Source organism: Chelonia mydas, chromosome 7, assembly GCF_015237465.2.
Source record: "Chelonia mydas isolate rCheMyd1 chromosome 7, rCheMyd1.pri.v2, whole genome shotgun sequence".
Classification (NCBI taxonomy): Eukaryota; Metazoa; Chordata; order Testudines; family Cheloniidae; genus Chelonia; species Chelonia mydas.
The window spans coordinates 56,831,295-56,859,109 of NC_057853.1; the positions used below are offsets into that span (position 1 = coordinate 56,831,295).

Genomic DNA, 27,815 nt, shown 5'->3' on the forward strand with positions numbered 1-27,815 from the left:
GAGACTAAAGAAACTTTATTTAGTTTATCCAAGAGAATGGTAAGAGGTGACCTGATCATGGTATATGAGTACGGTAGAACCTCAGAGTTACGAACACCACAGGAATGGAGGTTGTTCCTAACTCTGAACATTGTGGTTGTTCTTTCAAAAATTTACAACTGAACATTGACTCAAACCCTAATACAGCTTTAAAGCTTTACTATGCATGCTGCTTTCCCTTTATTTATTTTTTTAGTAGTTTACATTTAACACAGTACTGTGCTGCTGTATTTGGATTTTTTGTTTTGTCTCTCCTGCTGCCTGATTGCATACTTCCAGTTCCAAACAAGGTGTGTGGTTGACTGGTCAGTTCGTAACTCTGAGGTAACTACTGTACCTACATGGAAGAAACTTCTGATAGTAGACATCTTATATCTAGCAGAAAAAGGCATAAGAGCCAGTGATTTGAAGCTGGACAAATTCAGACTAGAAATGAGGCACAGTTTTAACGGGGGGGGGGGGGGGGGGGGGGGGGGAATAACCATTGGAACAACTTACCTAGGGAAAAGATAGATTCTTCATCACTTGAAGGCTTTAAATCAAGATTAGATCTCCTTCAAAGACCTGCTCTAGCTCCAAACAGAAGTTATGGGTTTGATGCAGAAGTTACTGGGGCATTTTTCTCTGGCCTGCATTATGAAGGAGGCCAGAAGAGATTATCATAACGGTCCCTTCTAGCTTAAGCTACTAAAAATTATTAATGACAAGCATAACTAGGCTTTTCCAAGTAAGATAACTTTGCTTTCCTTCTAATTAGCACAATGCAATAATCTATATTTAGAGACATGAAACATGCACGAGATTTAGAGAACCATTTTAACTAGTTTAGATACTACTGTACCTTTAATTTATTTAGCTTTTGTTAAAAGCATTTAACAATCGATCTAGAGGATATAAAGTATAACTTACAAAAATATAAATCTTGGTTATTTTTAGTATTTAAACATATTACTATATAGTTTGTGTTATTCAGAGAATATATATGTTTAACAATCTGAAATTAACCAGCAAACAAGTGACTGTGGGAAGGAGTTACATACGAATTTTGTAAAATATATATTAGGGAAAGGTAACCAAAAGTGGTTATATTAACATACTGTATATATAAAAGCTTATACAGTACACTACATTTGAATCCCAAAGAAAAATGTACTTATTAAGCCTTTTATTACAGCATTCTTTTTCAGTATAAATATGTGGATTAAAAGGTATAAGTGAGTGTTTTAGGCACAAAAAAAACCTTACAATTTTTGTACAAAAAATATGATTCTAGAGTAAGCCTGCTTTTGCAGAGTCCATTTTTCACCTTCTTGGTTAGCTGAAGAGATAAAACAGTCAGGAAAATAGCACCTAAGAATGTATCTTAGTCTTCCGTTTATGGCAAATTGTTTAAGTAGAAGTGATTACGCTAAATGCCAGATTTCTTAGCTAGCAAGGTTAAGAAGAGGATTTTTGTTTGTTTGTTTGTTTTTGTTTTTTAAAAGTGAGGGAATTCTGGCTGATGAATCCCTGTTAATTTGCAAGACACATGGTGACAATAAGGGAGATCTTTCGAGGGGAGCTTGTGTATTACTTTAGAGTCTCCTCATTCTTTCTGTGGATGGAGTTGTAGACTTGCATTCATTCATAAGCACAGGCCAATTGATTTCCCATTCACAACTTTCCCAGTGTAGCTGGGCAGGGGGCGCTGGTCTCCTTAAAGGAGCATTGGTGTAGACTTATCGGCAGGCACAGGTCTCCACAGACATATTGGGGTACACCTTTAAAACAACATTTTTGTTCTCGTCAAAGAACAAGACGCTGAGGGAGTTCATCTTGTCAGGAACGCAGCAGGGTTCGGGAATGCCTGGAATGATTCCCACGGCTTTTACAATGCTCTGGATTGTGGCATGATTCGATGGCCGCACAATCTGGAACAGAGAAGGAAATAAATTACCCCTTCATTTACGGGAAGTCACTTTCCCATGGGCTTGGAAAAGAACAGTAGGGTTTTTTTTTTTCTTTTTTGAACAAATGAAAATATGAGCCCAGATCATGGCTTCTCTCAGGCCAGTGAGCCAGAGGGGTGCAAAGCACAGAGACACCCCCTGCCCCCTTACCTGGACTGGATTCTTACCCAAGAGGCAGCTATCAGTCATGCTGCAGTGCTCATACTCCCTTTAGCTTGTGCATATAGGAGAGCACTGGCAGTACGGCTAGCACTCCATGACCTAGGATGGGGGCATGGCTAGGCTACTACAACTTGCAGCTGGAGTGAGGCGATTCCCTCTCCTGCTATGTAGACAGGTCTCACTGCCTCCAGCTCCTGCCTGCTCACAATAGGTTCTCCCTTTTCCTCCCCCTCAGCAGGCCTCTGGCACCCAGCAGCCTAACATGATGTTTGGAGGAAACCATTGGCTCAAAAGGAAAAGGGGTATGAAGTGAGTTTGCAGTTCAACTGGTGCAATAGTGGTGCCTTAAACGACTTAAACCCAGCTTGTGTTACTTTTACTACTGCTTTTCTAATAGCAGCAGACCAGTGATGTTCAGCAATGGGGAGACTTTAAAAAGGTATGACAGAATGGAAATAGTTAAGTACAAGGTAATAAAATAAGCCAGGAATAAGTTCTTAGTATTTGGATCCAGGTACTGAAAGCACACTTCATCCAGTATTCTGCAATCCAAAAAACGCAGTTCAGCTCCGGCTTGCTGCTCAGCTACTTTATTAGGTACATAACAGCTCTTCGCCTATGCTGGCCAAGCCCAGCCGCAGGGAGGTTTACATACAAGGTGGTACCACAATTCCAATTCATGTCATACACTACCCAACTTACGTACAACTTTCTTAGCTACTAACATCTGTACTTCTTGCATGTAAGGACCAATCGCTTTGCAGATTTAAGGCAAGCTCATCCTCTCAGGGTATTCCTTCCTACTCTGCTTACTATAAACATACCCACAATAGTTGCTTTCTATAAACATACCCACAATTGTTAGTTTCTGCCTCCCTTATTTACTAACAAGAGTTAATTGTTTCAGCAATTCCTTGTTCAGGCTTGTCTTAACTTGGGGATGCTCATATCTTAGTTAGCACTACATTTGATAGTCAAACCTCGATCTGGCCATATGGGGAAACATTTGCCATGAACAATTGTGTACCAAATTGGTGCACACAGTTTCCGCAAACACATGCCTGCAGATCTGAAAATCCAGGGTTGCATATGAAGGAAGTCCCTTCACCCACTATTGAAATGCAGCAACCTCTAGGATGGAACATGGCAGCTGTTGAACAGCACACAGCAGCATTACACAGCTATTTAGGATAGAAACAATACCACATGCAGCTGAAACTGTAGAATGATTTAAGAAGGTAGAGTTAGTTTTTCCCTGCCATAACAAGAACAGTGCTGCTTTCACTGAAATGAAAAACCTGGCATGCATTTGATTTTTTTTATATACAGGGAAGGGTTTTAGGAGAACAGGTTTGATCCTCTTACTTTAACAGTCATAACATAATATCTCTTGCTGCTTTTTAGCTACAGCTGCACATCAGTACAAACTCAGCCATGCTAAAATTTTCAAATGTTCTCAAACTAAACCAAGGAACTTGGCTCTACTATGAGGGTACGTTATGTGCTGGTCCTTCAGGTTCCAAGACAGTGTCCCTACAACAAGTCTTGTCTAGCGCCTTATCCTTACTCAGTCCAGGCTTAGAATTTTGCCAGTCTTGCAGGAAGCCTGGCCCAAGTTTTGAGCAACTGTGAGCTAGATTTTGCTTTATCTTTGTGCCAGTGCATGCTCTTACAGGAAAGCTTGCAAGAGTCAGAGCTGAAGGCACAGCAGAGATGGTGCTGAGGCAGTGGTATAGTCATGGTCCAGATGTTACATGGTAGTGAGTTTAAGCTACACACTGCAGGCCAAATTCTGTCTTCATTTACTCCTTATCCAGTCCCACTTCAGGAGCAATTTGGTCCTAAAAGTACAGAAGGGTGGGGCTGACGCAGGAAAAAAAAACCACCAGGAGGTGTAAGATAAAGTAGCCACCCCACACCTTTTATCTTACACCTTCAGACCCTCATTAATTGCTTTCCTCTTCTACAATCCCACCAGGTAAGAAATTATACCTACTATGCCAATTTCCTGACTCACGCCACCCTAAGAACTGGGTGTTATCTTAGGGTTTTGACTTCCCCCTCCCCTGGAAAACAGAAAAACCAGGCAACACTTAACTAGTTTCAGGAAAGTTTCACTTTTGGCTTTGAGCCTTGGACAAAGTGAAACTCATGGGTTTGAAATCTCACGAAGGCTGAAAGTGAAAAAGCTCTCGCTACCATAGATCTCACAGACAGGCACTTGTGGCATGATTATAAAGCTCCTGGTCCTCCACAGTTACCAGACAGGACGAGGGTGTGTTGCAGTAGGGAGCTTAATAAATATAGGAACTTCCTGGCAGAGGGAGTTCTCTATTTGTTGCTGAAAGCATGATTCTTGTGTTTACGACCTCACCCTACATGGTGTCAGCAGTGGATCGATCTCTCTAAAGGAGTAGAGGAAAGAAAAGAGAATTGGAAAATCAGAGAGGAGACCTATGAAAGCAGGCAGAGCCTTATCTCAGCACAGCAATGGAGCCCATAATGCAAATGGCTCCATCAGAGAAATTTGATTTTGTCAACTCAGGCAGCTGGCCTGGCTGGATCTGGATATTTCAGCAATTCCAATAGATTTCTGGTTTAACAGAAAAAACACAAGAGTAGCAGGTAAATGCCCTGATATTTGCCATGGGTGATGCTGATAAATTATGTGCCCTATCAGTCACTGATGAGGAAAAGAAAGACTACTCCAAAGTGAAAGAAGCTTTTGATGTCCATTTCATAGGCAGACAGAATATTCTATATGAAAGGGCCAAATGTAATAGGTGGTGCCCAGAACAATGGGAAACAGCTAAGACTTATTACTGGAGTAATAGTAGTTCATAGCCTTGCAGAACATTGCAAATATTGAATGTTAGAGGAACTAATAAGACCCAGGATAGTTGTTGGTATAAGCAAGACCAATTTATCAGCACAGCTTCAGTTAGATCCTGATCTCACACTAGCAAAAGCTATAGCAAAAGTGAGAATTCAAGAAACCATAAAGAAATAGCAATGTGACTTACATGCTAGCAGCATAGGGGAGACTGCATTAGAAAACACTGACACAGCAAACAGAAAAGAATGTATATGAATGGAGCAGTCAGACCAAATTTACAACATAAGAACAATGCACAACTGCGGCAGGGGAGGCCAAAGAACTGCTATAGTAGGGAAGCTTGGAAAAGTTGTGGAAGTTGTGGAAAGACACCATGCCACGAACGGCAACAATGTTCAGCAAAAGAGGAAGAACATGGGAGAAGCGACAAAAGGGGCATTTTGCAATAGTGTGCAGGTCACCAAGAGTAGCGGAAACAATCCAAGAATGAGTGTTATCATCAGAGGACAATGAATCCAATCTTCTAGGGACTTCATCTCCGATAGAACAGACAACACCTTGGTACATAAGCATAAATAAACAGTCAAAATCTTAAAGTGAATATTGATACTGGGGCAACAGTCACTGCAATTCCAAATACAAATTGTAATTGATCCCGGGTTGGAGATCTTCAAAGACCATATGAAATTGTATGTGGGGCTAGAACACTGGATGTTTTCTGGCTAGTTCCTTGGAAAACTGGAGATGGGACAGAAAGTTCTTCAACATATATATATGTAAAACAAAGACTGAAAACTCCCCTACTAGGGTTGCTAGCAATATAAGGACTACACATAGTGGAGAAACTGGAATGCCTTGATGGCAAAAACTATACAGGAGATGTTTCCACGTATCTTTACAGGGCCAGGAAAGCTGTCAAAAAGTACAAAATAAAACCGGTGCCATCAGCGACTCCTTTTGCTCTCTCAGACCCATGCTGCATCTCTATACCTTTGTGAGGGAAAGTCAAAGAAGAATTAAAGAGAATGAAAGATATGGGGGTTATGTTCCAGACAGAAGAATCCACTGACTGGTGTGCAGGGATGGGTGTAGTACCAAAGCCCAATTTCAAAATCTGCATTAGTGTGGCTCTTACATAATTTAATAAAAAGCATGTGCAGAGAAAGACACATGCTTCCCATAGTTGATCAGACATTAGCTCAGTTATCGGAATTGAAAGTCCTCTCAGAGTTATATGCTACAGCAGGCTTCTATCCAATAACCCTGGCTAAAGAATCTATACGGCTAACTACGTTCATCACCCAATTTGGAAGGTACTGTTTCAATCATCTTCCATTGTGCATATCTTCAGCACCAGAACATTTCTAAAGGAGAATCTCACAGATTCTGTCAGGTTAGCCTGGCGGCCTCTGCCATGGAGATGATGTGTTGGTATTTGGCAGAGATAAAAATGAATCCAATGAGCGACTACATGCAGTTTTGAGATGCTTCCAACAAGCTGGCATCACTCTGAATGAGAAGTGTAAATTTGGAAAGGAGAAGATAAAATTTGTAGGACACATAATTAGAAAACAGGGAATTCATCTGGACTTAGACAAACTGAAGGCATTAAACTGAAATTAATAGGTAGCACGTTTAAAACAAACACAAGAAAGTATTTTTTCACACAATGCAGTGTCAACCTCTGGAACTCCTTGCCAGAGAGTGTTTTGATGGCCGGTACTATAACAGGGTTCAAAAGGGAGCTAGATAGATTAATGGAAGATAGGTCCATCAATGGCTATTAACCAGGATGGGCAGGAATGGTGTCCCTAGCCTCTGTTTGCCAGAAGCTGGGATTGGGTGACAGGGCATGGATTACTTGATGATAACCTGTCTGTTCATTCCCTTTGGGGCACATGCCATTGGCCACTGTCAGAGGACAGGATACTGGGCTTGATGGACCTTTGGTCTGACCCATTGCATTCATATCAAGAAGGCTCACAGAAACCATGCTCAGGTGGAAAAGGAAGCTCTAGCAATCACTTGTGCTTTTGAATAGCTCAGTTAATAACTGTTTGGCTTGAATTTTAACATAGAAGCGGACCAAACACTCTTAGTCTCATCATTGGGTTCAAAACCACTGGATGATCATCCACCTAGGGTTCAAAGATTTTCACTATGGCTGATGCTATATTTTCTTTCAACATTAAACACATATCAAGGAAAGCGTGCCTAGCAGCAGGTGCTACCTAGAGCCCCAGTTGAGCAGCCACCAATGGAAGAAGAAAAGGCTTTAAAGAAAGATGTCAAAGTCTCCATTGATCTGGTCCTGGCAGCAATTTCAACATCTGCTAGCTGACTTCAGCAAATTAGAGATGAACAACTAAAGGAAGAGACTTGCAGGAAAATGACTCAATTCTGCTAAAGAGGGTGCGATGGAAGGAGGCAACTCTAAAGAGACCTATCACCATATAGGCAGGAACAAAACAACCTTCACATGGCTGATCGCCTGCTTCTGAAAGGACACCACATTCTTATCCCCATGGTACTTCAGAAAGAGGTGGTCTTCAAAATCCATAAGGGACACCAAGGTATAAACATATGTGGGGTATGAGCAAAACAATTCATATGGTGGCCTGGTCTGAGTAGGCAAATTCGGATCTTAGGGCTGCAAGATATGAAACAAGAAAAACAAAACAAAATAAAACAATCACTAGAACCATTCCTTTCTACAAAGCTACCAGACCAGCCTTGGCAGCAGGTAGTCACAGATTCATTTTTCTGGAAAGGACATACATATATTATTATAGTTTATTACTTCTCCAGATATATTGACTTGGCTATAGTTTCACAGACTCCATCAGCACAGGTCATCCAGAAATGAAAGTCAATATTAGCTAGCATGGAGTTCCTGAAGGCCTTATAACAGATAATGGACCTTAATTTACCTCTGAAACATTCCTAGCACTTTCACAGGACTTTGAACAACATACTAGTAGTCCACAATAACCCAGAGCAACAGGGAGGAGGAGAGAGCGGTGCAGAGTTTCAAAAGACTTCTGCAAAATAAGTGGACCCATATAAAGCACTCTTGGCATTTTGGTCAACCACCACTTACATCCTGACTATCTCCAGCAGAAGTTCTGCTGGGAAGATGACTGAAGATGCTTTACCTGTGTCACTGATCAAGCTTGAACCTAAGTGGCCTGACCTGAAGGAATTTTGAAAATGGGATGCTGAAATAAAAATTGAGCAGCAGCAAAACATCAGTGTTCAACACATAACAAAAGCACTACCTGAACGGAGACCAGGGAACAAAATGGAGATCAAAAGCATCCAGACATTTGAAACTTGGCAGAAACTCCTGGATCCTACCTAGAGGAGACTCTAAAAGGACTTCTCCAGAGGTTCATCTTCAATATTTCCCAGTGCCCTACACAGGGAACTCCACACTCGCACACTCTCTCTCTCTCTCAACAGAAGTGAGAAATAGTCTGGGAGATTCATCAGATCACCTCCAAGGCTTAATCTTTAAAGTACTGTTCAGGACTATTTACATGGAATTGATAAGAGGACACAGTAGAGTAAATAAGCTTATTTTGAATGGTTGGGAGTACACATGTTGGTTTTATAATTTAAGTTTTAATCTTTCACATGTGGCATGGTTGTAGAGTTCCTGGTTCTCCAGAGGGAACCAGGATATGTTGTAGAAGGGAGCTTAATAAGCACAGGAACTTCTTGGCAGAGGGAGTTCTCGAGTTGCTGCTTAAAGCGTGGCTCTTTGTTCATACCCTCACACTACAGCACTGATTTTTCCACAATGACTCAATGCTAGGTAGATGCTTATAGACACAGAGCCAGATCCACAGCTGGTGTAAGTCAGCATAGCGGCACTGAAGTCAATGCAGCAGTGATGATTTACATCACTAGAAGGTCTAGGTGGTTGACATTGACAAGGGTGCGGTCCTGGAGATGTTGTTAGCAATATGTCCTCCCTGACATAAACCATGCCTCTCTGGAGGGGACTGGATGGCCTAGGAGTTGGTAAGTGGCTACAGAGCTGCTCCCCTTAGTAAGTGGAGTAGAATCCAGAGTGACTGAAAGTCATGAGGCTCATTTGTGAAATTCTCACTGATGATGGTGAACACTTATGTGAGTAGTCCTACTGAGAGGTTGCTTGCCAGCATGAGGAAGGGTTCCAGTTGTGTGGGATAAGTCTCATGACTAGAATACTGGTATAGAGGGCTACAGCTGGTGCAGGTGGGATAAAAAGGAGGAGATGTTTGTTGCATTATACTTCAAGAATATATTCACTTGTGCTGAGGTCCAGAAGGAGGTGAGAGGAAAATCAGTTGATAATCTCTGGGTAAAGATAAAACGGGGAAAAATAGAGGTGATATCTTGATAGGGGTTTACTATAGCCCATCAAAGCAGGAAGAGGAGCTGGATGAGGTCTTTTTAGAACAAATAACAGAAATACCCAAAACACAAGACCTGATAGTAACGGGGGACTTTAACTACCCAATGACAGGTTTCAGAGCAGCAGCCGTGTTAGTCTGTATTCGCAAAAAGAAAAGGAGTACTTGTGGCACCTTAGAGACTAACAAATTTATTTGATCATACGCTTTCGTGAGCTACTAGTGAGCTGTACTCCTTTTCTTTCAACTACCCAGACAGCTGTTAGAAAAGTATTATGGCAAAACACAAAATTTCCGGTAAGTTCTTGGAATTCACTGGGGACAACTTTTTGTTTCAGAAAGTGGAGGAAGTAACCAGGCGGACATCCATTTTAGACTTGATTCTGACCAACAGGGAGGAATTGGTAACAAATCTGAAGGCAGGCCCGCCGACGGGGGGGGGGGGGCAAAAGGGACAATTGCCCAGGGGCCCGGGAGATTTAAAAGGGCCCGGGGGCCCCCAGCTGCAGCTGCCAGCAGCACAGTGGGGTTAGGGCAGGCTTCCTGCCTGCCCTTGCTCCGCACTGCTCCCGGAAGCAGCCGGCACGTCCCTGCAGCCCTGGGGAGGGGGTCTGCATGTGCTGTCCCTGCCCCGAGCGCCGACTCCACAGCTCCTATTGGTTGGTGCCTGTGGGCAGCGGCACACAGAGACCCCCTGGCCCCCCTGCCTAGGAGCCATTGCCAGAGGGGTGTGCCGGTCACTTTCGGGATCTGCCTGAGATAAGCACTGACCCCCTGGTCCCCTCCTGCACCCCAACCCCATGCCCCAGACTAGAGCCCACACCCCCTCATGCACCCTAACCCCATGCCCCAGACTAGAGCCCGCACCCCCTCCTGCACCCAAACTCCCTCCCAGAGCCCACACCCCTCCCACATCCAAACTTCCTCCCAGGTCCTGCACCCCCCCCACACACACCCAAACTCCCTCCCAGGTCCCACACCCCCTCATACCCAAACTCCCTCCCAGAGCCTGCATTCCTCACCCCCTGCTGCACCCAAACTCCATCCCAGAGTCCGACCCTGCACTCAATGTATTCAAATTGGAAGGACCAGATGAAATTCATACTAGAGTACTTAAGGAACTAGCTGAAGCAATCTTAGAACCGTTAGCAATTACCTTAGAGAACTCATGGAGGATGGGCAAGGTCCCAGAGGACAGGAGAAGGGTAAACATAGTATCTATCTTTAAAAAGTGGAACAAAAAGGACCCTGGGAATTATTGACCAATCAGCCTAATTTTGATACCTGGAAAGATACTGGAACAAATTATTAAGCAATCAATTTGAAAGCACCTGCAGGATAATAGGGTTATCAGGGATAGCCTGCATGGATTTTTCAAGAACAAATCATGCCAAACCAACCTAATTTCCTTCTTTGACAGGGTTACTGGCCTACTGGATAGGATAGGTGGGAAGCAGTAGCTGTAATATATCTTTGTTTTAGTAAGGCTTTTGACAGAGTCCCACATGACATTCTCATAAGCAAACTAGGGAAATGTAATCTAGATGAATTTATTATAAAGTGGGTGCACAACTGGTTGAAAGACCGTACTCAATATCAATTGTTTGTCACACTGGGTGGGTATATCTAATGGGGTCCTGCAGGATTCAGTCCTGGATCTGGGTACTATTTAATATTTTCATTAATGACTTGGATAAGGGAGTGGAGAGGATGTTTATACAATCTGCAGATGATACCAAGCTGGGAGGGGCTGCAAACACTTTGGAGGATAGGATTAGAATTCAAAACGACCTTGACGAATTGGCGAATTAGTCTGAATTGGACAAGATGAAATTCAATAAAGTGCAAAGTACTTCAATTAGGAAGGAAAATCAAATGCACAACTAAAAAATGGGGAATAACTGGGTAGGTGGTAATACTGCTTAAAAGGATGGGGCCGGGGAGGGGTGGTTATAGTGGATCATAAATTGAATATTAGTCAACAATGTGATGCCTTTGAGAAAAAGGCTAATATAATTCTGGGGTGTATTAAAAAGAGTGTCGTATGTAAGACATGGGAGCTAATTGTCTTGCTCTACTTGGCACCGTTGAGGCCTCAGCTGGAGTATTCTGTCCAGTTCTGGTGCCACACTTTAGAAAAGATGTGGAGAAAATGGAAAGAGTCCAGAGGAGACTGACAAAAATTATAAAAGCTTTAGGAAACCCGAGCTATGAGGAAAGGTTAAAAAAACTGGGCATGTTTACTCTTGAGAAAAGACTGAGGGGGGACCTGATAGTCTTCCGATATCTTAAGGGCTGTTATAAAGAGAATGGTGATCAATCGTTCTCCAGGTCCACTGAAGTTAGGATGAGAAGTAATGGGCTTAATCTGCAGCAAGGGAGATTTAGGTTTGATATTAGGAAAAACCTTCTAACTCTAAGGATAGTCAAACTCTGAAATTGGCTTCCAAGGGAGGTTGTGGAATCCATGTCACTGGAAGTTTTTAATAACAGGCTGGACAAACATCTGTCTGGGATGATCTAGGTTTACTTGGTTCTGCCTCCGCACAGGGGGCTGGACTTGATGGCCTCTCAAGGTCCCTTCCAGCCCGACATTTCTATGATTCTTTTGTTGGGGGGATCAAAGTGAACTGGTTAGTGGGACTCAATTCCCAGCAGACAGGCGTCCACACAATCAAAACTGGCCACCATCAGAAGTTGCAATTGTTTGGCAATACCGGTAGCCAGGCTAGTGATTGACAGGCCATGGAAAAGGGACTTATCCCTTACCTCACAGGAAGCCTCTCCAGGGCAGGGGAGAGGCACTTGGGCAACGTGTATCAGTGTGCAGTGCTGATTCCTGTGTTTTGGCCATAGATTGAGGACTTCACTCTCTAGTCAGTTCATTATTAAGATCCCAGCAGAAAGGAAAACACTTCTCTTCTGATTTGTTGATGCTCAGCATCCCAGATGTACCACATGGCTCCAGCACTGTATTCCACAAATAGAGCACTTAGTTCTTTAGTTACAGTATATCAATCTCCCATTCCCGTGTTGGCTGGTCTAGAACAAGTTTTCAGAGCAGCCTGACCCTGACCTCTAACTTTTATGATATCCAAAATCACATGCCCACATTTTTGACCACCTCGTTTTGGGTGACCATGTTTTTACATGTCCCAACATTTGTATTTGCCCTTAGAAATAGTATTTCTCCGCCCTCCCCCCCCCCCAAATGCTGGAAATTAAGTAGTTTGCCTGCTTGGAAGTGGATAGCTGAAGATTGTATCCAAGAAATTAGTTTCCCTTCTCTGTGCTCAAATTGTGGGTGCTCAAACTTAGAAGCAATGACAGAAAATTTGGCTTTATATCTCAGTATTGTATTTATTTTCTCTGAAATACAAGTTGTGAGCAGCCAGCAAGCAGACTTTCCAGAACAGTGGGATATAACAAGAGACGGGCCCAAACCAAAACCACAGATCTGAACCCGCACAAATTTTGGATCTGCATCTATCAGAATTTCAACTCTGTGGCTCAGATACATCTACATGCCTAATACTTCTGAAGGCCAAGTAGTGACAGCATGAAAACTGGATTTGTTTTGACACCTGAATAACTAGAGGGACCTACGTCTATAGTTTGCTGTTCCTTACCCTAGAAACAACTTAGCCTATTTATGATATATTTCAGATTTAAGATTTTTTTTGTATTCCAACTAAGAATTATTCACTTACTTTTGGCCTGGAACAGCAGGTTTAACACAGAAAAACTGATATAATCAATTTGTTCACAAGAACCCAGATTTGTTGGTGCAAAGGGGCTTATGGCTGAAGCACAGGATTGGGAGTCTGATGTACATTCTATGCCAGAGACTTCACAGGTGGCCTCTGTGCCTCTGTGCCTTGGTTTCCCCATCTGTAAAAAGGGATGACACCTATTTCAGTTTTTGGAGATTCTCTGATGTAAAGCATTATCCGTTATTTGTGTGATTCATAGGCTAAGGCTGGAAGGGTCCACTGTGATCATTTAGCCTGACCCACTGCTTAACACCGGCCATAGGACTCCCTCAATTAATTCCTTTTCAAACTAGAGAAGATCTTTTCAGAAAAATATCTAATCTTGATTTTAAAATTGCCAGTGATGGAGAATTCACCACAACTCTTGGTAATTTTTTCCCCAATGGTTAATTACTCTCATGGTTAAAATATTGTGCCTTAGTTCTAGTATGAATTTGTCTAGCCTGTGGATCTTGTTTGTTTGCTGGATTGCTTTATCATCAAATTTTTGTTCCTCATAAAGGTACTTATAGGCTGTGATTAAGTCACCCCTTAATCGTCTCTTTGTAAACTAAATAGATGGAGCTCCTTCAGTCTCTCACTATAAGGCATGTTTTCCAAGCCTTTAATTATTCTCGTGGCTCTTCTCTGAACCCTCTCCAATCTATCAACATCCTTGTTGAACTGTTGACATCTGAACCGGACACAGTATTGCAGAAGTGGTTGCCAAATACAGAGGTAATACAACCTTGCTACTCAAAAGTCCTCGGTATGTGCATTATGCTTAACTGCTCATCTAAGCAGTTTGCATGTACACAAGCATTTTCTATGTAAGAACATAAGAATGGCCATACTGCGTCAGACCAATGGTCCATTTAGCCCAGTATCCTGTCTTCCCAAGAGTGGCCAATGCCAGGTGCTTCAAGGGGAATGAAAAGAAAAGATAATCATGAAGTGATCTATCCCATGTTGACCATTCACAGCTTCTGGCAAACAGAGGCTAAGGACACCATCCCTGCTCATCTTGGTTAATAGCCACTGATGGACCTATCCTCCACAAACTTATCTAGTTCCTTTTTGAACCCTGTTATAGTCTTGGCCTTCACAACATCCTCTAGCAAGGAGTTCCAGAGGTTGACTGTGTGTTGTGTGAAGAAATACTTTCTTTTGTTTGTTTTAAACCTGCTGCCTATTAATTTCATTTGGTGACCTCTAGTTCTTGTGTTATGAGAAGGAGTAAATAACACTTCCTGATTTACTTTCTCCACACCAGTCATGATTTTATAGACCTCTATCATGTCCCCCTTAGTCGTCTCTTTTCCAAGCTGAAGAGTCCCAGTCTTTTTCATCTCTCCTCATATGGAAGCTGTTCCATACCACTAATCATTTTTTTTTGCCCTTTTCTGTACCTTTTCCAATTCAAATATATCTTTTTTGAGATGGGGTGACCAGATCTGCATGCAATATTCAATATGTTGGTGTACCACGGATTTATACAGAGGCAATATGATATTTCCTGTCTTATTATCTATCCCTTTCCTGATGATTCTCAAATTCTGTTCTCTTTTCTGATTGCCCCTGAGTGGATGTTTTCAAAGAATTATCCACAATGACTCCAAGATCTCTTTCTTGAGTGGTAACAGCTAATTTAGACCCCATCATTTTATAAGTATAATTGGGATTATGTTTTCCAATGTGCATTACTTTGCATTTATCCACACTGAATTTCATCGGCCATTTTGTTGCCCAGTCACCCAGTTCTGTGAGATCCCTTTGGAACTCTTTGCAGTCTGCTTTGGATTTAACTATCTTGAGTAGTTTTGTATCATCTGCAAATTTTGTGACCTCACTGTTTACCCCTTTTTCCAGATCACTTATGAATATATTGATTAGGACTGGTCCTAGTACAGAACCCTGGGGGACACCAATATTTACCACTCTCCATTCTGAAAACTGGCCATTTATTCCTATCCTTTGTTTCCTATCTTTTAACCAGTTACTGATCCAGGAGATGACCTTCCCTCTTATCCCATGACAGCTTACTTTGCTTAAGAGCCTTTGGTGAAGGACCTTGTGAAAGGCATTCTGAAAATCTAAGTACGCTATATCCACTGGATCACCCTTGTTGACCCCCTCAAAGAATTCTAGTGGATTGGGGAGGCATGATTTCCCTTTACAAAAACCATGTGGACTCTTCCCCAACAAATGTACATTTGTCAGGTTTCTGAAGTTGTATAAGTTGTGCCCTGCTTTGAAAGTGTGTTATTTAAAAATCCAAGTCTCTACAAAATTAATTCTCTCCATATCTCATAAGAACTCCATAGATTATCCTTTCCAGTATTTTCTAGTATTATGGTGCCCTGTTGAGGGAACAAATGATATCTACACATTTGGATGTTGAAGGACATCTCCAGTGAGTGTAGAAAACTCATTTGTCTGGTACTGCTGAATGAGGAGTTAGATAGATGATTGTTTTGACATATGTGGGTTCTAGCAGCGAAGAGGAAAAGCAGGAAATCATAACCACAATGTACATCTTGGGTCAAATCTAGAAGGCAAAGCTCCCACAGGACTTCATCTTGGAACTTTATTAATAAGTTTCATCTACTTCTATAGAAGGGATTCAGAACACTGCAGTAACATTATTGTAAGATGTATTCTTGAGCCCCATTAATGTAGAATCTTCCCTCCCATCCAAAAGCAAGTTGAAGATTTGGTGATAATAGTTTAATTTATTGCGTATGCCTGTGGTTTGAGGTCATAAAACTAGAAATATTGGGATGAAGTGTAAGTTGCAGATTCATATTAAGAAAAATGCCTTAATGGCTATATCTGTTAGGTTTCAGAATAGGCTCCGAATAATTTGGTGGAAACCCTATAGTGGACAGAGCACTGGACTGGAACTCAGGAGACCTGGGTTTATTTCCTGGCTTCAGCACTAGCCTGCTGGGTGACCTTGGGCAAGTCACATCACCTCTCTGTGCCTTAGTTTCGCCAACTGTAAAATGGGTATAGTGATACTGACCTACTTTAAAAAGGGCTTTGAGATCTGTGGATGAAGAGCTAGTTATTTGCATTAAACTAGATTGGGCGGCGCATTTCAGCATTGTGAAGAAGGGAAAAATCCCACTGTAGAAGGAGCAGTTAGATGGACTAAGTAATCTTAAATCAACTTATTGCAAATAAAGACAAGTGCATCAGCACTAGAGACTCATACTACCTTGGGCATTGGAAACTCGCAAGCCCCAGCACAGTAATATGCATCGAATGACTTGGGAGATATGATCCATTCATTCCAGCCAATGTCGGCAAAGTCCACTTTCATGTATCTTCTAGAGCAAATCCTGGGCTCGTTCCACTGTTTTCGTCTGGCTTTCTTCATGGTTTTCTCATCAAAATGTAGCATCTGAGATTTTGAGAGCAGCTCTGTGTTTTCTTGCCCTTTCCTCCTTCGGTCCTTGCGTGAGGTTTTGGGTTTTAGGGACTTGTAGGCACTTTCCCATATGTCATGTTTGTTGTATTTGTTGTTGTTATATTCCACCTCTGGCAGCTCGTTGTTCTGGATAGAGCTGGAAAGAAATATGTCCCTCCTCACCCGGGTGTCTGTGGAAGCATTGGGGGATAGGCTGGTTTCCCCATCACTGGAAGGGAATGGATCATATCGCTGTAGAGTCACGGCCACACTGTTGGGTTCTGATATGGCCAGGTCATTAGCATAAACCAGTATGTATGGTAAGTGATTGGTTTGCTGTTTGGGGAAGCCCTGGTATTTCTCTCTAGAGTCAAGCTCCGCACAAAGGATGAGCTCACCATCCCGTTTAGATTCCTTTATGATGTGGGAGATGTCCTTCATCTGCCAAGCCCCCCGTCTGTGGAGGAACACTGTGACATTCCCTTTCACCAGCCCATAGGCGGAGTTCTGGAGAATGCTTCGGAAAACGAGGCTGAGCCGTGGGATCTGGGGCAAGTGGAGGAGGCGGCAGGATGAGTTCTTGGAGCGCTTGCAGAACGCTTCCCGGTGCCGGGGGCGCTTGTCCGAGTAAAAGTGGAATGTGGCGGTGAGGATCAACTCTGAGTCCTGCATGGACGTTAGATTGAAGCAGTACAGGGGCTTCTGGTCCAATAGCTCTGCAAGAGAGTGAAGAGAGACCAACAGATCAACACTCGGGGACAATATATAATTAACCATGAATGCGAAGTGTCGCTAAATAGTTGGGCTTACAGACCCAATGCTCTTCTCATGTACCCCATGGTAGGCCAAGAGTGACTGGGCTCAATGGAGTTACACCAGCTTAAAACCAAGCTAAGTGAGAGGAGACTCAAAGCACCTAGAGACCCCAACAAGGTCAGTGCCCCAGTGTGCTAGCCTCTGTGTAAACACACAGGACTCCCTGCTCCAAAAGAGTTTATAGTCTAGGCAGAGAAAAGAAAGATGATCATCCCTGCTATATAGATGGAGAATAGAGACATAGGGAAATTAAGTGACTTGCCCAAGGTCACACAGGGAGTGTGTGGCAAAGATGGGAACTGAATCCAGATCTTTTGTATTCCGGCCTACTGCCTTAACCAAAAGACCAGCCTTCCTCCCAGTTCCTTCTGCGCTTCCTCATTCCTATTCCTTCCCTACCTCGCTCTCTTTGCTACATCCCTCCCACAGGTCCTCTCCCCCATCCTGAGAGAAGGAACAGCCTTGAATCCAACAAGCCCAGAGCTCAGGAAGCCAGCACCCAGGATTTGCTTTCAGCCTATATACACACATGCACGCCCAAGGGTCATTCTGCTGCTGTGTCACCATCTTCCCATTGGCTGGGACAAAGCAGCCACGCCCCCCATGACAGTTACTCCTCCCCTTGTGCATTGTGCTGGAGCCAAGCAGGTTCTTCCCAGTCACCAGGGACTCTGATGCTGGCACTGACAGCAGCGAGACAGTAGCTCCTGTGCTCATAATGCATCCTCTATGAGTGCCCAGCTAGCACGGAGAAGGAGGAACTGACCTGACTGTTGCGTGCAGAGTGGCATAGTGCAGAGGTTCTCAAAGTGGGTGGCATGCCCCTCCAGTGGGTATGGAACGTATTCTGGTGGAAACGCGAAAAGCGTTACGAAAAAACTTTACTGTGCACATTCAGAGCTGGGTGGCTGGAGAGCAGCAGCTGCTGGCCAGGCCCTCAGCTCTGAAGGCAACGCTGCCATCAGCAGCAGCAGAGAAGTAAGGGTTCCAATGCCATACCAGAGCTTGGTGCACAGCTAACAGCCGACGCTCTCCACTCTGCCTTCAGAGCTGGGAGAACAGAGAGCGGTGGGTGCTGGCTGGGCATCCAAGGAGGGCACAAGATAGTACAGACACAAAGAAGGGGGGCACGATCAAATAAGTTTGAGAACCCCTTGCATAGTGGACAGAGCAGTGGCCTGGGACTCAGGTAACCTGGGTTCTACTCCTAGCTCTGCCACTGCCCTGCTGGGTGACCATGGACAAGTCACTTCATCTCTCTGTGCCTCAGTTTAAATGAGAACAAGGATCCTGCTCTGCTTTGCAAAATGCTTTGAGATCTATGTGTGAAGAATGCTAGGCAGAGCTGGGTATTAATGCAGTGAGGACAGGGCAGACTAACAGGATGGGGCACAAGGGAGGGGAAGTGCAAAGCAGAGACAGGATTGGGTGGCTGCTTCAAGCTCTCCCATCCGTCCCTTTGACCTTCCTCATGCTCTCCTGCTCCTTCCCCCATCTGGCCTAGAGGCCCTCTGGTTCCCAATAACTGCCCTCAGCCATCCCTGGCTTTGTCCCCACTGCTTCTGCTAGGTGAAAGGTTCCAGTCTCCCCGGACGCCCTTCCCTCTGCTCTGGGCACCGGTGCAAAGAAGAAGGGACTATTTGTCTCGGACGAGGAAAGTCCCATGGAGCTCTGAGACTGAGGCAATAGAGATGCTTCTAACTGGAGATGGGCCAGAACCAGCCCGAGTGAGACTTGGGGATATTTAGGTTGGGAGCCAGTTCCAAGCTTTGGGGCTTGCCCATGGCTACTAGTTGGGTAGTTCATAGGTCATGTGTACCTTAGAGGATCTCCAGTTATGTGGCACTAAGGAGGAGCCACCAGAGAGTCAACCCAACAGGGAGGGAGGGTTTCTGGCTGCTAGGTAGTGGGGCTAGCTGGGATTTTTGCCCTATGTGAGTTCTAGCAACTCTGCCTCCCCTTACCAGGCAACTCGTCTGCCTGTCTGCTTCCCCCTTGCCCCAGTGCCAGTTCCCAACAGGAAACAAGCAGAGCCCTCCTTAGGAGGAATGGGTATAGCTCAGTGGGGCAGGGCTGTGGCGGCCACAACAGGTGGGGCAGCAGCACAAGGCTACCAGCTTCATTGCAGGAGAGGCCTGTCTGTACTCCAGCTTCTTTGCAGATGAGGGCCAAGGCAGCAAGAGGGAGTCAGAGGTGAGAGATGCAAGGGGGAAAAGAGGCCAGTGAGAACAGATCGGAGGTGTGTAACCCTAGAACACTCAGTCCTAGGGGTATAAGGATGTGGAGGTTCTAACCCTCCCCCCCATTCCCACCCTCCCACTTCTGCAGAGAAAGTAATCTACTGATCCAGAGTGTAGGACTGGGAATCAGGAGATATGGGTTCTACGCCAACACAGGGTTCAGGCAGGTTTGTACTCGACGTGGCTACACTATTTATACACATACTAGCTCTCATTGGGCTACCATGGGTATGTGTACGTGGGCTGGGGAATCACACTCCTAACTTGTAGCCTAAGTCACTTATATTCCTTGCCTTAGCTTCCCTATCTCTGTAATAGAGATGAGTGCTTACCTACTTCCCAGGACTTAATACTTAGCTCTTCTATAGCTCTTCTCATTCACTGATCGGAAGGCACTTTACACAAGTGATGGGTAAAACTACTCCTGTTTGACAGAGGGGAGAATAGAGGCAGAGAGAAGGGAAGTGAGTGGTCACAGTCACACAGTAGCTCAAGAGCTGAGACTAGTAGCCAGGTTCTACTCACAGTCCAGTTCGATATCTGCTAGACTCTGCTGCAACTGTTTACAAAATGCCTTGATAGCCGCAGGTGCACACACAGAACTTCAGTGCAATATAGTTTCATACCCCTTCTCCCCATCACCCCCTTTCTCCGCCCCCCAACTACTAGGGATATGGACATGAAATCAGGGCTCTGCTAATTCTTCTCCACCAGAAACTAATTCATAATCACACTAATCAAGCACACAGCTGATGTTGAAGAGATGTTGGACATCCTTCTGCAGTGGCCAAGTAGTAGCAAGAGACCCAGGTGAAATGGATTGGGGAGGTTAAGGCCTCTGAACAGCTTTAGCTAGTGTGAAATGAAGCTGCTAGACTTTTAACCAGGCCAGACTGATCACAGTGCTGGCTGCCAGTTCATTTCCTATTGAAGTTACTTGGGACCCAGTTTTTTTCTGAGGCTACCTTTCCCCTTCTGCCCCATCCTATCAGTTATGCTCAGTGGGGAACATCAGTTGCTGATTCCCAGTGGAACTCACTATCGGCGGTAAGGTGCTATCGGCCACAAGCACACAGCGTAGTGCTTATGTCTGCTTTACATGCTCAAGGTTCTTGATTTGAGTCCCAGTGGGACCAGCTGATCCAAAGAGCCACCAGTTGCAGTACAGAATGGAAGATAAACCTTCATCCAGGCCTTCTTGTAAGTATGCAAATCAACTGGTAATTAATATGACTATTTCCAGGGAATAATCAGACAGGAGGTTAAGGAAGATGCAATGCAGAATATGGGAGGGTGTGGAATATTGCTCTCTGTTTTGGGAGGGCAGCTGACAACAGGAAACACATCTGAGGTTCCCAGAGTATTTTAGATAGGAACTAAAACTAATATTCCTATAAGTCAGGTTAGTATGTTTCCCTATTTTACAAATACATTCTCTCATTTCTATTTCTCTATTTAAGACCAATGTTTTCAAACTTGGGTGTTTGATTTTCAGAGGTGCTGAGTACCCACAGCTCCTGTTGTCTTCACCCGGGACAGTGGGAACTCATCATATCTGTAAATGAGGTACTTCTACATTTAGGAACCTAAAATAGATGTAAATCTCTAACCTTTGAAGATTTTTACCTATAAAGCTTGTCTGAGGTCACCCACCAAACCTATGGCACAGTGGGACTTCTAATCCTATACTTTAGCCAGTAGACCATGCTTCCTCCCTGTATGCAGCATTTGGGGGTCTAGTTTAATGCACAGGGGAAAATTTACTTTGATTTGGCACATATGTCCAAGTTCTGGTCCTACTGTAGTCAGTGGCAAGACTCCTATTACACAGGATTTAATCCTTAGGATTCAAACCTGACTCTTAACCTCTAAGCATTGCAACATTCTGCATGCAAAATACCTGTGTAATTAGCACTTGTACAGTGTGCTGTTATTCCGTGGAGCAAGTAGCTATTCAAACCATCCCCTGAATTGTCCCATAAGGTACAGTTATTCAAGTTTTAGAGGGCCGTTTAAAAACGGCACCAGAATCAGCAGACCGTGCCCTCAATCTGTTATATATCAAAACAAAATCTTGGTGTTTTTATTTCTGTGACACAGCCATAAGGGCATTCCAGGCTCAAAAGAGTGGTAGCTTCCCTTCTAATTTATCCATAGCCCTAGGTGTAAAGCATTTACATATTCAAGAGCTGCATGGATCTCAAAGGTGTAAACACCACAGGGAAAGTCTGTCCTTGGAGTCCCATAGCATAGGGTTCCCACTGAAGACAATGGAAACCAAGGACACGGCTGACAACAGAATGTAGCACGCCAAGGAGGGCAAGAATTAGGATGATCTAGGGTAATATAAATAAAAGTAGCAGGATGAAAGCAAGCACAGGAAAGCTTAGGTTGGTTGTTAATTGTTAGATCCGTTAGGCTATGGAATAGCCTCAAGCAGTCCAGCTTCCACTCTGTTCTCCTGGGAGACATTTAAGACTGGGCATTACACTGGAGAATGTCTTGTAGGGTACAATGCCATATATCTTGGGGTAGGGTTGATGGAGTAAACTCCCTAATCGGTTTATTTCCATCTGATGTCTCTGGTGCTGTGTACAGCAAAATGAATACTTTTACCTGCTAAACTCAACTTTTTACTTGCTCCAAGAACATATGGCATCCCCTAAAAACACCATCATCAGCCTTACAATAGTCTCTGAAGTAGTGGGTCATTTGCCCCCTTATCATATTGACATCTACCTTGACATCAGTTGGCCTGGCTGAAAAACAGGCCTTCAACTGATAGTGTTGATGTTAGCTAGCCAAAGCATCTCCGCTGTTCTTCACACTTTAATATAGGCATCTAATCAGCAGTAGCATCTGGATGCCTAAACCAACCTCAGAGCCCCATTGTGCTGAGTGTGGTGCACACACAGTAAAAAACAGTCTCTGCCCCAAAGAACTTACAGTTGAAAGACACCAAGGAAGAAGTATTAGCCCTATTGTATAGAAGGGGGATGGAGGCATGGAGAAGCTAAGTGACTTGCTTAAGGTTACACAGGAAACCTGTGGCAGAGCCAGGAACTGAACCTGGACCTCCCAAGTTTCAGCCCAGTGCCTTAAAGAAGTCCAAAGGCTACAGTGCTTCAAGCAGAGATGGCTGGAAAAGGGAATTTCCATTTAGCTGGAAATTCCACAGTTGTGACACTTCGTTCCAAGGCAAAACAAGACACTGACATTGTGGAATTTCCATTGAAATGGGGTGATCCAATGACATGAGACAATCCACTTTTGTGTTGGCTTACCAGGTGACATACCTGCAGCCAGCCAGCTTGCCTGCCCTGCCCATCTGCCAGGCTGGAAATGAGGCTGGCTGGTTTCTTTTGAACCTGTTGACAGAATTGACACATTCTCACAGAACATTTAAATTCTGTCTGTGAACCTAAGAATCTGTCAAAATGCCACCTGACAAAAGGGTTCACTGTTCTGTAACAGTAGCTCCTGAGAGGCCTGATGAACTCACTACACCCAACACATTGCTTTTATAGTATTTATCCAAAGATCCCCGAGAAAGTGTCACGCTGTTGAATCAGCATTTTCCGACAGAACAATTTTCCCACTGGAAAATTTTCAGCCAGCTCCAGTCTCAAGGGTTAAGTCTAGTCATACAATCACAAGGTGGAGTCTAGTGACAGGTAACCCTCCAAAGGGTCAGCATTCAGGTTTGATTTGGGTAGCCCCAGTTTATTCAAGCCTCTAGAGACTGGGAAAGTGGGGCTAGACATATCAACAAGCTTTCCCGTACCAACTACCATGAGCAGAAGCAGAAACAGCCTCTTAGCACTTCCATGTCCTGCTGGACACCAGGCGTGGCCACTGCTCCACTCAGGAAAGCATGGAAAAAAGTCTCTCTCTGTGATGACATAGCCATTGGTTTGGCAATATAGAGGTCCATGGTCCAGATGAAGGAGGCCGGCTGTTCAGCAGACACTCCACTAGGGGACTCCAAAGCAGTTGCATGACTTCAGACTAGAGCTAGGCTGCATTTTGAGGAGGATTTCAACATTTCAGAATTTGGTTTCATTCCAATTCAGGACAAAAAGTCCAAAATTTTGATGTTCTCCACAAAATGGAATGGGACCCTGGAAGAGCCATGTGGGCAAAGTGGCAGGAGACCAAGTTGCCTGTGCCTTTATTAGGATCTCTTTGTGCATGTGCATTATGATGCAATCTTTAAGTACATGATTCCATTGCTATTCCCACATCTGCATGACCCCTGTCTTATTCAGTGCATAAGATGGAGGTACTCAGGGAATGAGTCGGGGTTGTGTAGCAAAGGAGGCTGGTGTGTGTTGGAGCCCTGCTTTGTTTGTTCACGAAGTTGGGAAGCGTGTAGTAATGAGACATGAACGGAAAGGATGGTCTCGTGGTTTAGACACTCTTGAATACTGCCCAGGAGAACTGAATTCTGTCTGCTGCAAAAGCGTAGGTGATTCTCAGCGAGTCACAGGTGGTCATAAATTGTGCGTCCGGCTTTCTGGATGCCCAGTGGGAAACATCTGGGGCCAGATTTGCAGAACTGCTGAGCACTCACGACTGCAGCTGAAGCCGTTTGGCGCTGTGCTTTGAACATATGGAGTTCTGAGTGCTTGGAAACAAAAATCAAGCCTGGGGAGTCTCAGATTGGGAGCCCGAAGTGAGCAGATACTTTTGCCAATTTGGGCCTTAATATGTTTGCCTCACATCCCCATTTGGAACATAGGGTTGGTGCCTCCCGGATGTCCAACACCCCTGTGAGGTAATGCCATTGGTCTTTGTGCAGCACTCTTATTACAGCAAGGAGCACTACAGATGAGCCCACGAGGAAGTTAACTTGGTATTTGGTGCAAAGTTTAGACGGTGTGTAGCAAATAGGGCACAGAGCTACATTTGAATGAGGAAGATGAGAAATATTGAATCACTACTCAGTCAGTGAGCACCATGCATGCTATGCAGTGAATGAGGCAGGGATCCGGTGGAGGAAAACATTAGTAAGTGATCTTGTCATTAAAGACAGTCTCATAATGTATATGTACCAGGGGGACAAATTAAGATCACATGGGCAACCCTAATTCTGGCATTTCTTAACTTCAGAGTGCTTGATGCAACTGTCTTTTAAATATGTAATGTGATATATCCTAATGCAAACGGCCTTATGTTACAGCGGACCATATGAATCTTAGGAAGGGTGTACCCAAGAATTTTTTTTTAACCTAGAGCTAACACTGGAAGAGGGAAATGAACAGATTTTATAGCTGCCACATTGTTTTGCCTATCACAGTAAAGGGTTGCCATAGGTGTGATCTGAACAGAAATTTCATGTATGTTGCTAAAAGAAAGTGATGCTTCCCTGCCCCCAAAATTTCCCCTCTTCCAAGAACTCTAGAATAGCATGAGGGAAAGGAAGGGGAAAATCAGATCATTTCTCCCATACTGGTCTTGGGCACTCTTATAGTTAATCTCAGAAAATAGTGATCCATATTTTGTAAATTACCAGGGACAATAATGAGAAAAGAATGTTATTTCCTTAATAACTCAGCCACAAGGGGCCTGGTGGAGGGGCTTTCCTCTTTCAGGCTGCTGAAGAAAGGAGATCTAGTAAAGAAGACACTAGGTTGGGAGTCAGAACACTGGTTTCAGACCTGGCTTTGCAGTTTACTCACTGTGTGAGTCTGGGCAAGTTACTTCCAATGTTCTGTGCCTCAGCTGGACTATCAATAAGATGGATATTAAAATACCCGCCTTTGTGAAGTTATGTTGATCTGTGAGACTGTGGGTAAGAAATGCTCCTACTTAAATGCTAAGTACTATTACATTTCAATAAATGGTGTGTGTGTGTTTTAAAATAAACTCAGCCACCCAAGTCTATTCAAGTTACTTTAAAAACAGATTAACCAGAGTATGAGTAAGATTACATCATAGGAAAGAAGGAATAGGCTTACCAGATCAGACCAGTGGTCCAGGACCCTGTCTCAGGCAGTAGCCAGTATTAACTGCTTCACTGGAAAGTGCAAGAAATGCTGTAGTAGGACGATAGGGAATCATCTGCCATTGGGGAAGTTTCTTCCTAGGCCCTGTCAGTAAGTGGTTGGCTAATGCTCTGATACAGGAGGGTTCATCTCCCTTCCAAATGTCTGGGGTTTTTAATAAAACTCTAGAAGTGCACATTAACCTTACATGAATTCAACTGAGCATCAGCTCTGTGCAGAAAATGTTGTTCATTTTAAATGACATTTTACAGATAACTTACTTTTCAGCATTGTAAGTAACATGCATTTTTATAGCAATGACTTGCTAATAACTGCTTACTATAAAATCTTACATACTGCATTGCACTTCACAGAATGCAAATGTCTTTAAAAACCTAAGAAATCCTGACACAGATTCAAGTTTTGAATGTGCTTATCTAAAACATCCTGAATGCACTAAAATGAAAAGCCTCTTTTGAAGCGAGAAAAATGATACATGTATTGGAATTCCAAAAGGGAGGTTTTTTTATTTTATTTTGCTGATCTTTCCTAATTAGTCTAAACAATATCTTAACCCTGTGCTGGAAAAGGTTTCCCAAAGATGCCATTGGCCCAGGCACTAACGTCAGTGATGCTTATTTGGCACTTTGTTAAAAAAAAATTACATCAGTCTAAATATTGAACATGGCTTTTCTTCAGTTAAGTGACGGACAGTTTCCTAGATTGATTTATCAAACGCGTTTCAGAATAAAGCGTTTTGGATGCAGCCGGCCTCCTACTGCTGCTCACATCAAAGGAAGACAGATTCCCCCACCCGCTCTATTCTTTTTAGAGCTAATACTAGGTACCACAAGGCAGGAAGAGAGCGAACCGTTAGAGAAAGTCCCATAGGTGGCGCTGTTTCTAACAGCACCTTCTGGGAGTCTTTGAAAGACTTGGATGCAAAAAAAAAAAAAAAAAAAAAAAAAATCGGTGAAGTTTGCACAGTTGTCATCCTAGTTGGGGACTATGTAATGATCTTAGGAGCGAGGAGACCCCTCTGAACTAGCGGGAGGCCCTCTGGGCAACCGCTCCCCCTGGCTGATAGCTTTCTGCCACGCCAAGGGCTGCTCTCAAAAAGGCGGACAGTAGTTTTTTGGTAAACAAATGCGTCCTCTGCCGGCTTCTGGACACGCAGGGAGACTGGACGTGGCTCCCGGAGCAAAGCGACGGGGCAGCGTAAGTGTTACTAGCAGGGAAACGTCCAGCATTGCTTACGGATAGGTCAATGGTTTGAGCATGAGCCTGCTAAACCCAGGGTTGTTAGTTCAATCTGTGAGGCGGCCATTTAGGGATCTGGGGTAAAAATTGGGGCTTGGTCCTGCTTTGAGCAGGGGGTTGGACTAGATGACCCCTGAGGTCCCTTCCAACCTTGCTAGTCTAGGATTCAATGATCTAGGCAAGGAAGCCCCCGTCACCGACACTCCGCACAGCTAGGGACAGCTTCGCAGGGGTCCGCCTGCACCGGAGGGCGGGAGCTCTGCCCACGATCCCGGGCCCCCCATCCCCGCAGTGCCTCTGACCCCCCCAGCACACGCGGATCTCCCCAAGGGGCTTACCCAGCCTGGCTTTGAAGCTGCGCACCGTGTTGCCGTCCCCAGGCCGGCTGCCTTCCCGGCTGTACTTCTCGTAGAGTTTAAGCATGTGGACAGCTACCGCGTCCTGAGCGAGGCTGCCCAGCGCCGGGGAGGGCGAAGAGCCCCCCGGGGGGTCCCTGCTGGGGGAGGCGATGGCCAGGGGAGCCGCTGGGGGCCTGGGCTTGCGGCTGGCACCTTCCTCCTCCGCGGGGAGCGTGTGGCAGCCCCCCTGCCCCAGCGCCCAGAGCAGCAGCCAGCACGCCAGGCGGCCGGCCATCGGGGGGATCCTGCTGCACCGAGACCCGCGGGGAGCTGCGGAGCCGCGCGCCGGCTCGGGGATGCTGCAGCCTGGCTAGCGGCGCCCGCTGGCTGGGGCTCCAGGTTCCCCCTGCTGCAGCCGCTCTCCTGGTGCCCCGGGATGCGGGCTGGGGTGGGGAGGTGGGAGCGACCCCTCCGCGCTGCTGATGCCGAGCCCGCTCGGCCAATCCCCTGGCCCGCGAGGTGAGCAGCGCTGGCACCGGGGCTGGGGGGAGGTCGGGCTGGGCTGGGGGCACGGGGGGAGGGACACACACACCCGACCATGCGCGGCTCCGAAATTGACTCGCC

The 27,815-nt window shown here is 44.7% G+C and overlaps 1 protein-coding gene across 1 annotated transcript; it reads right to left on the reverse strand.

Moving 5' to 3' along the window:
* Positions 1-857: 857 nt before the first annotated feature.
* Positions 858-27,815, reverse strand: GDF10 (growth differentiation factor 10). The gene is made up of 3 exons (XM_007069111.4): positions 27,192-27,815; positions 16,359-17,266; positions 858-1,949 (listed from the first exon to the last, which is right to left on the reverse strand). Exons 1-3 carry the CDS (start codon positions 27,484-27,486, stop codon positions 1,758-1,760), a joined length of 1,395 nt encoding a protein of 464 aa, XP_007069173.2. The 5' UTR covers positions 27,487-27,815; the 3' UTR covers positions 858-1,757.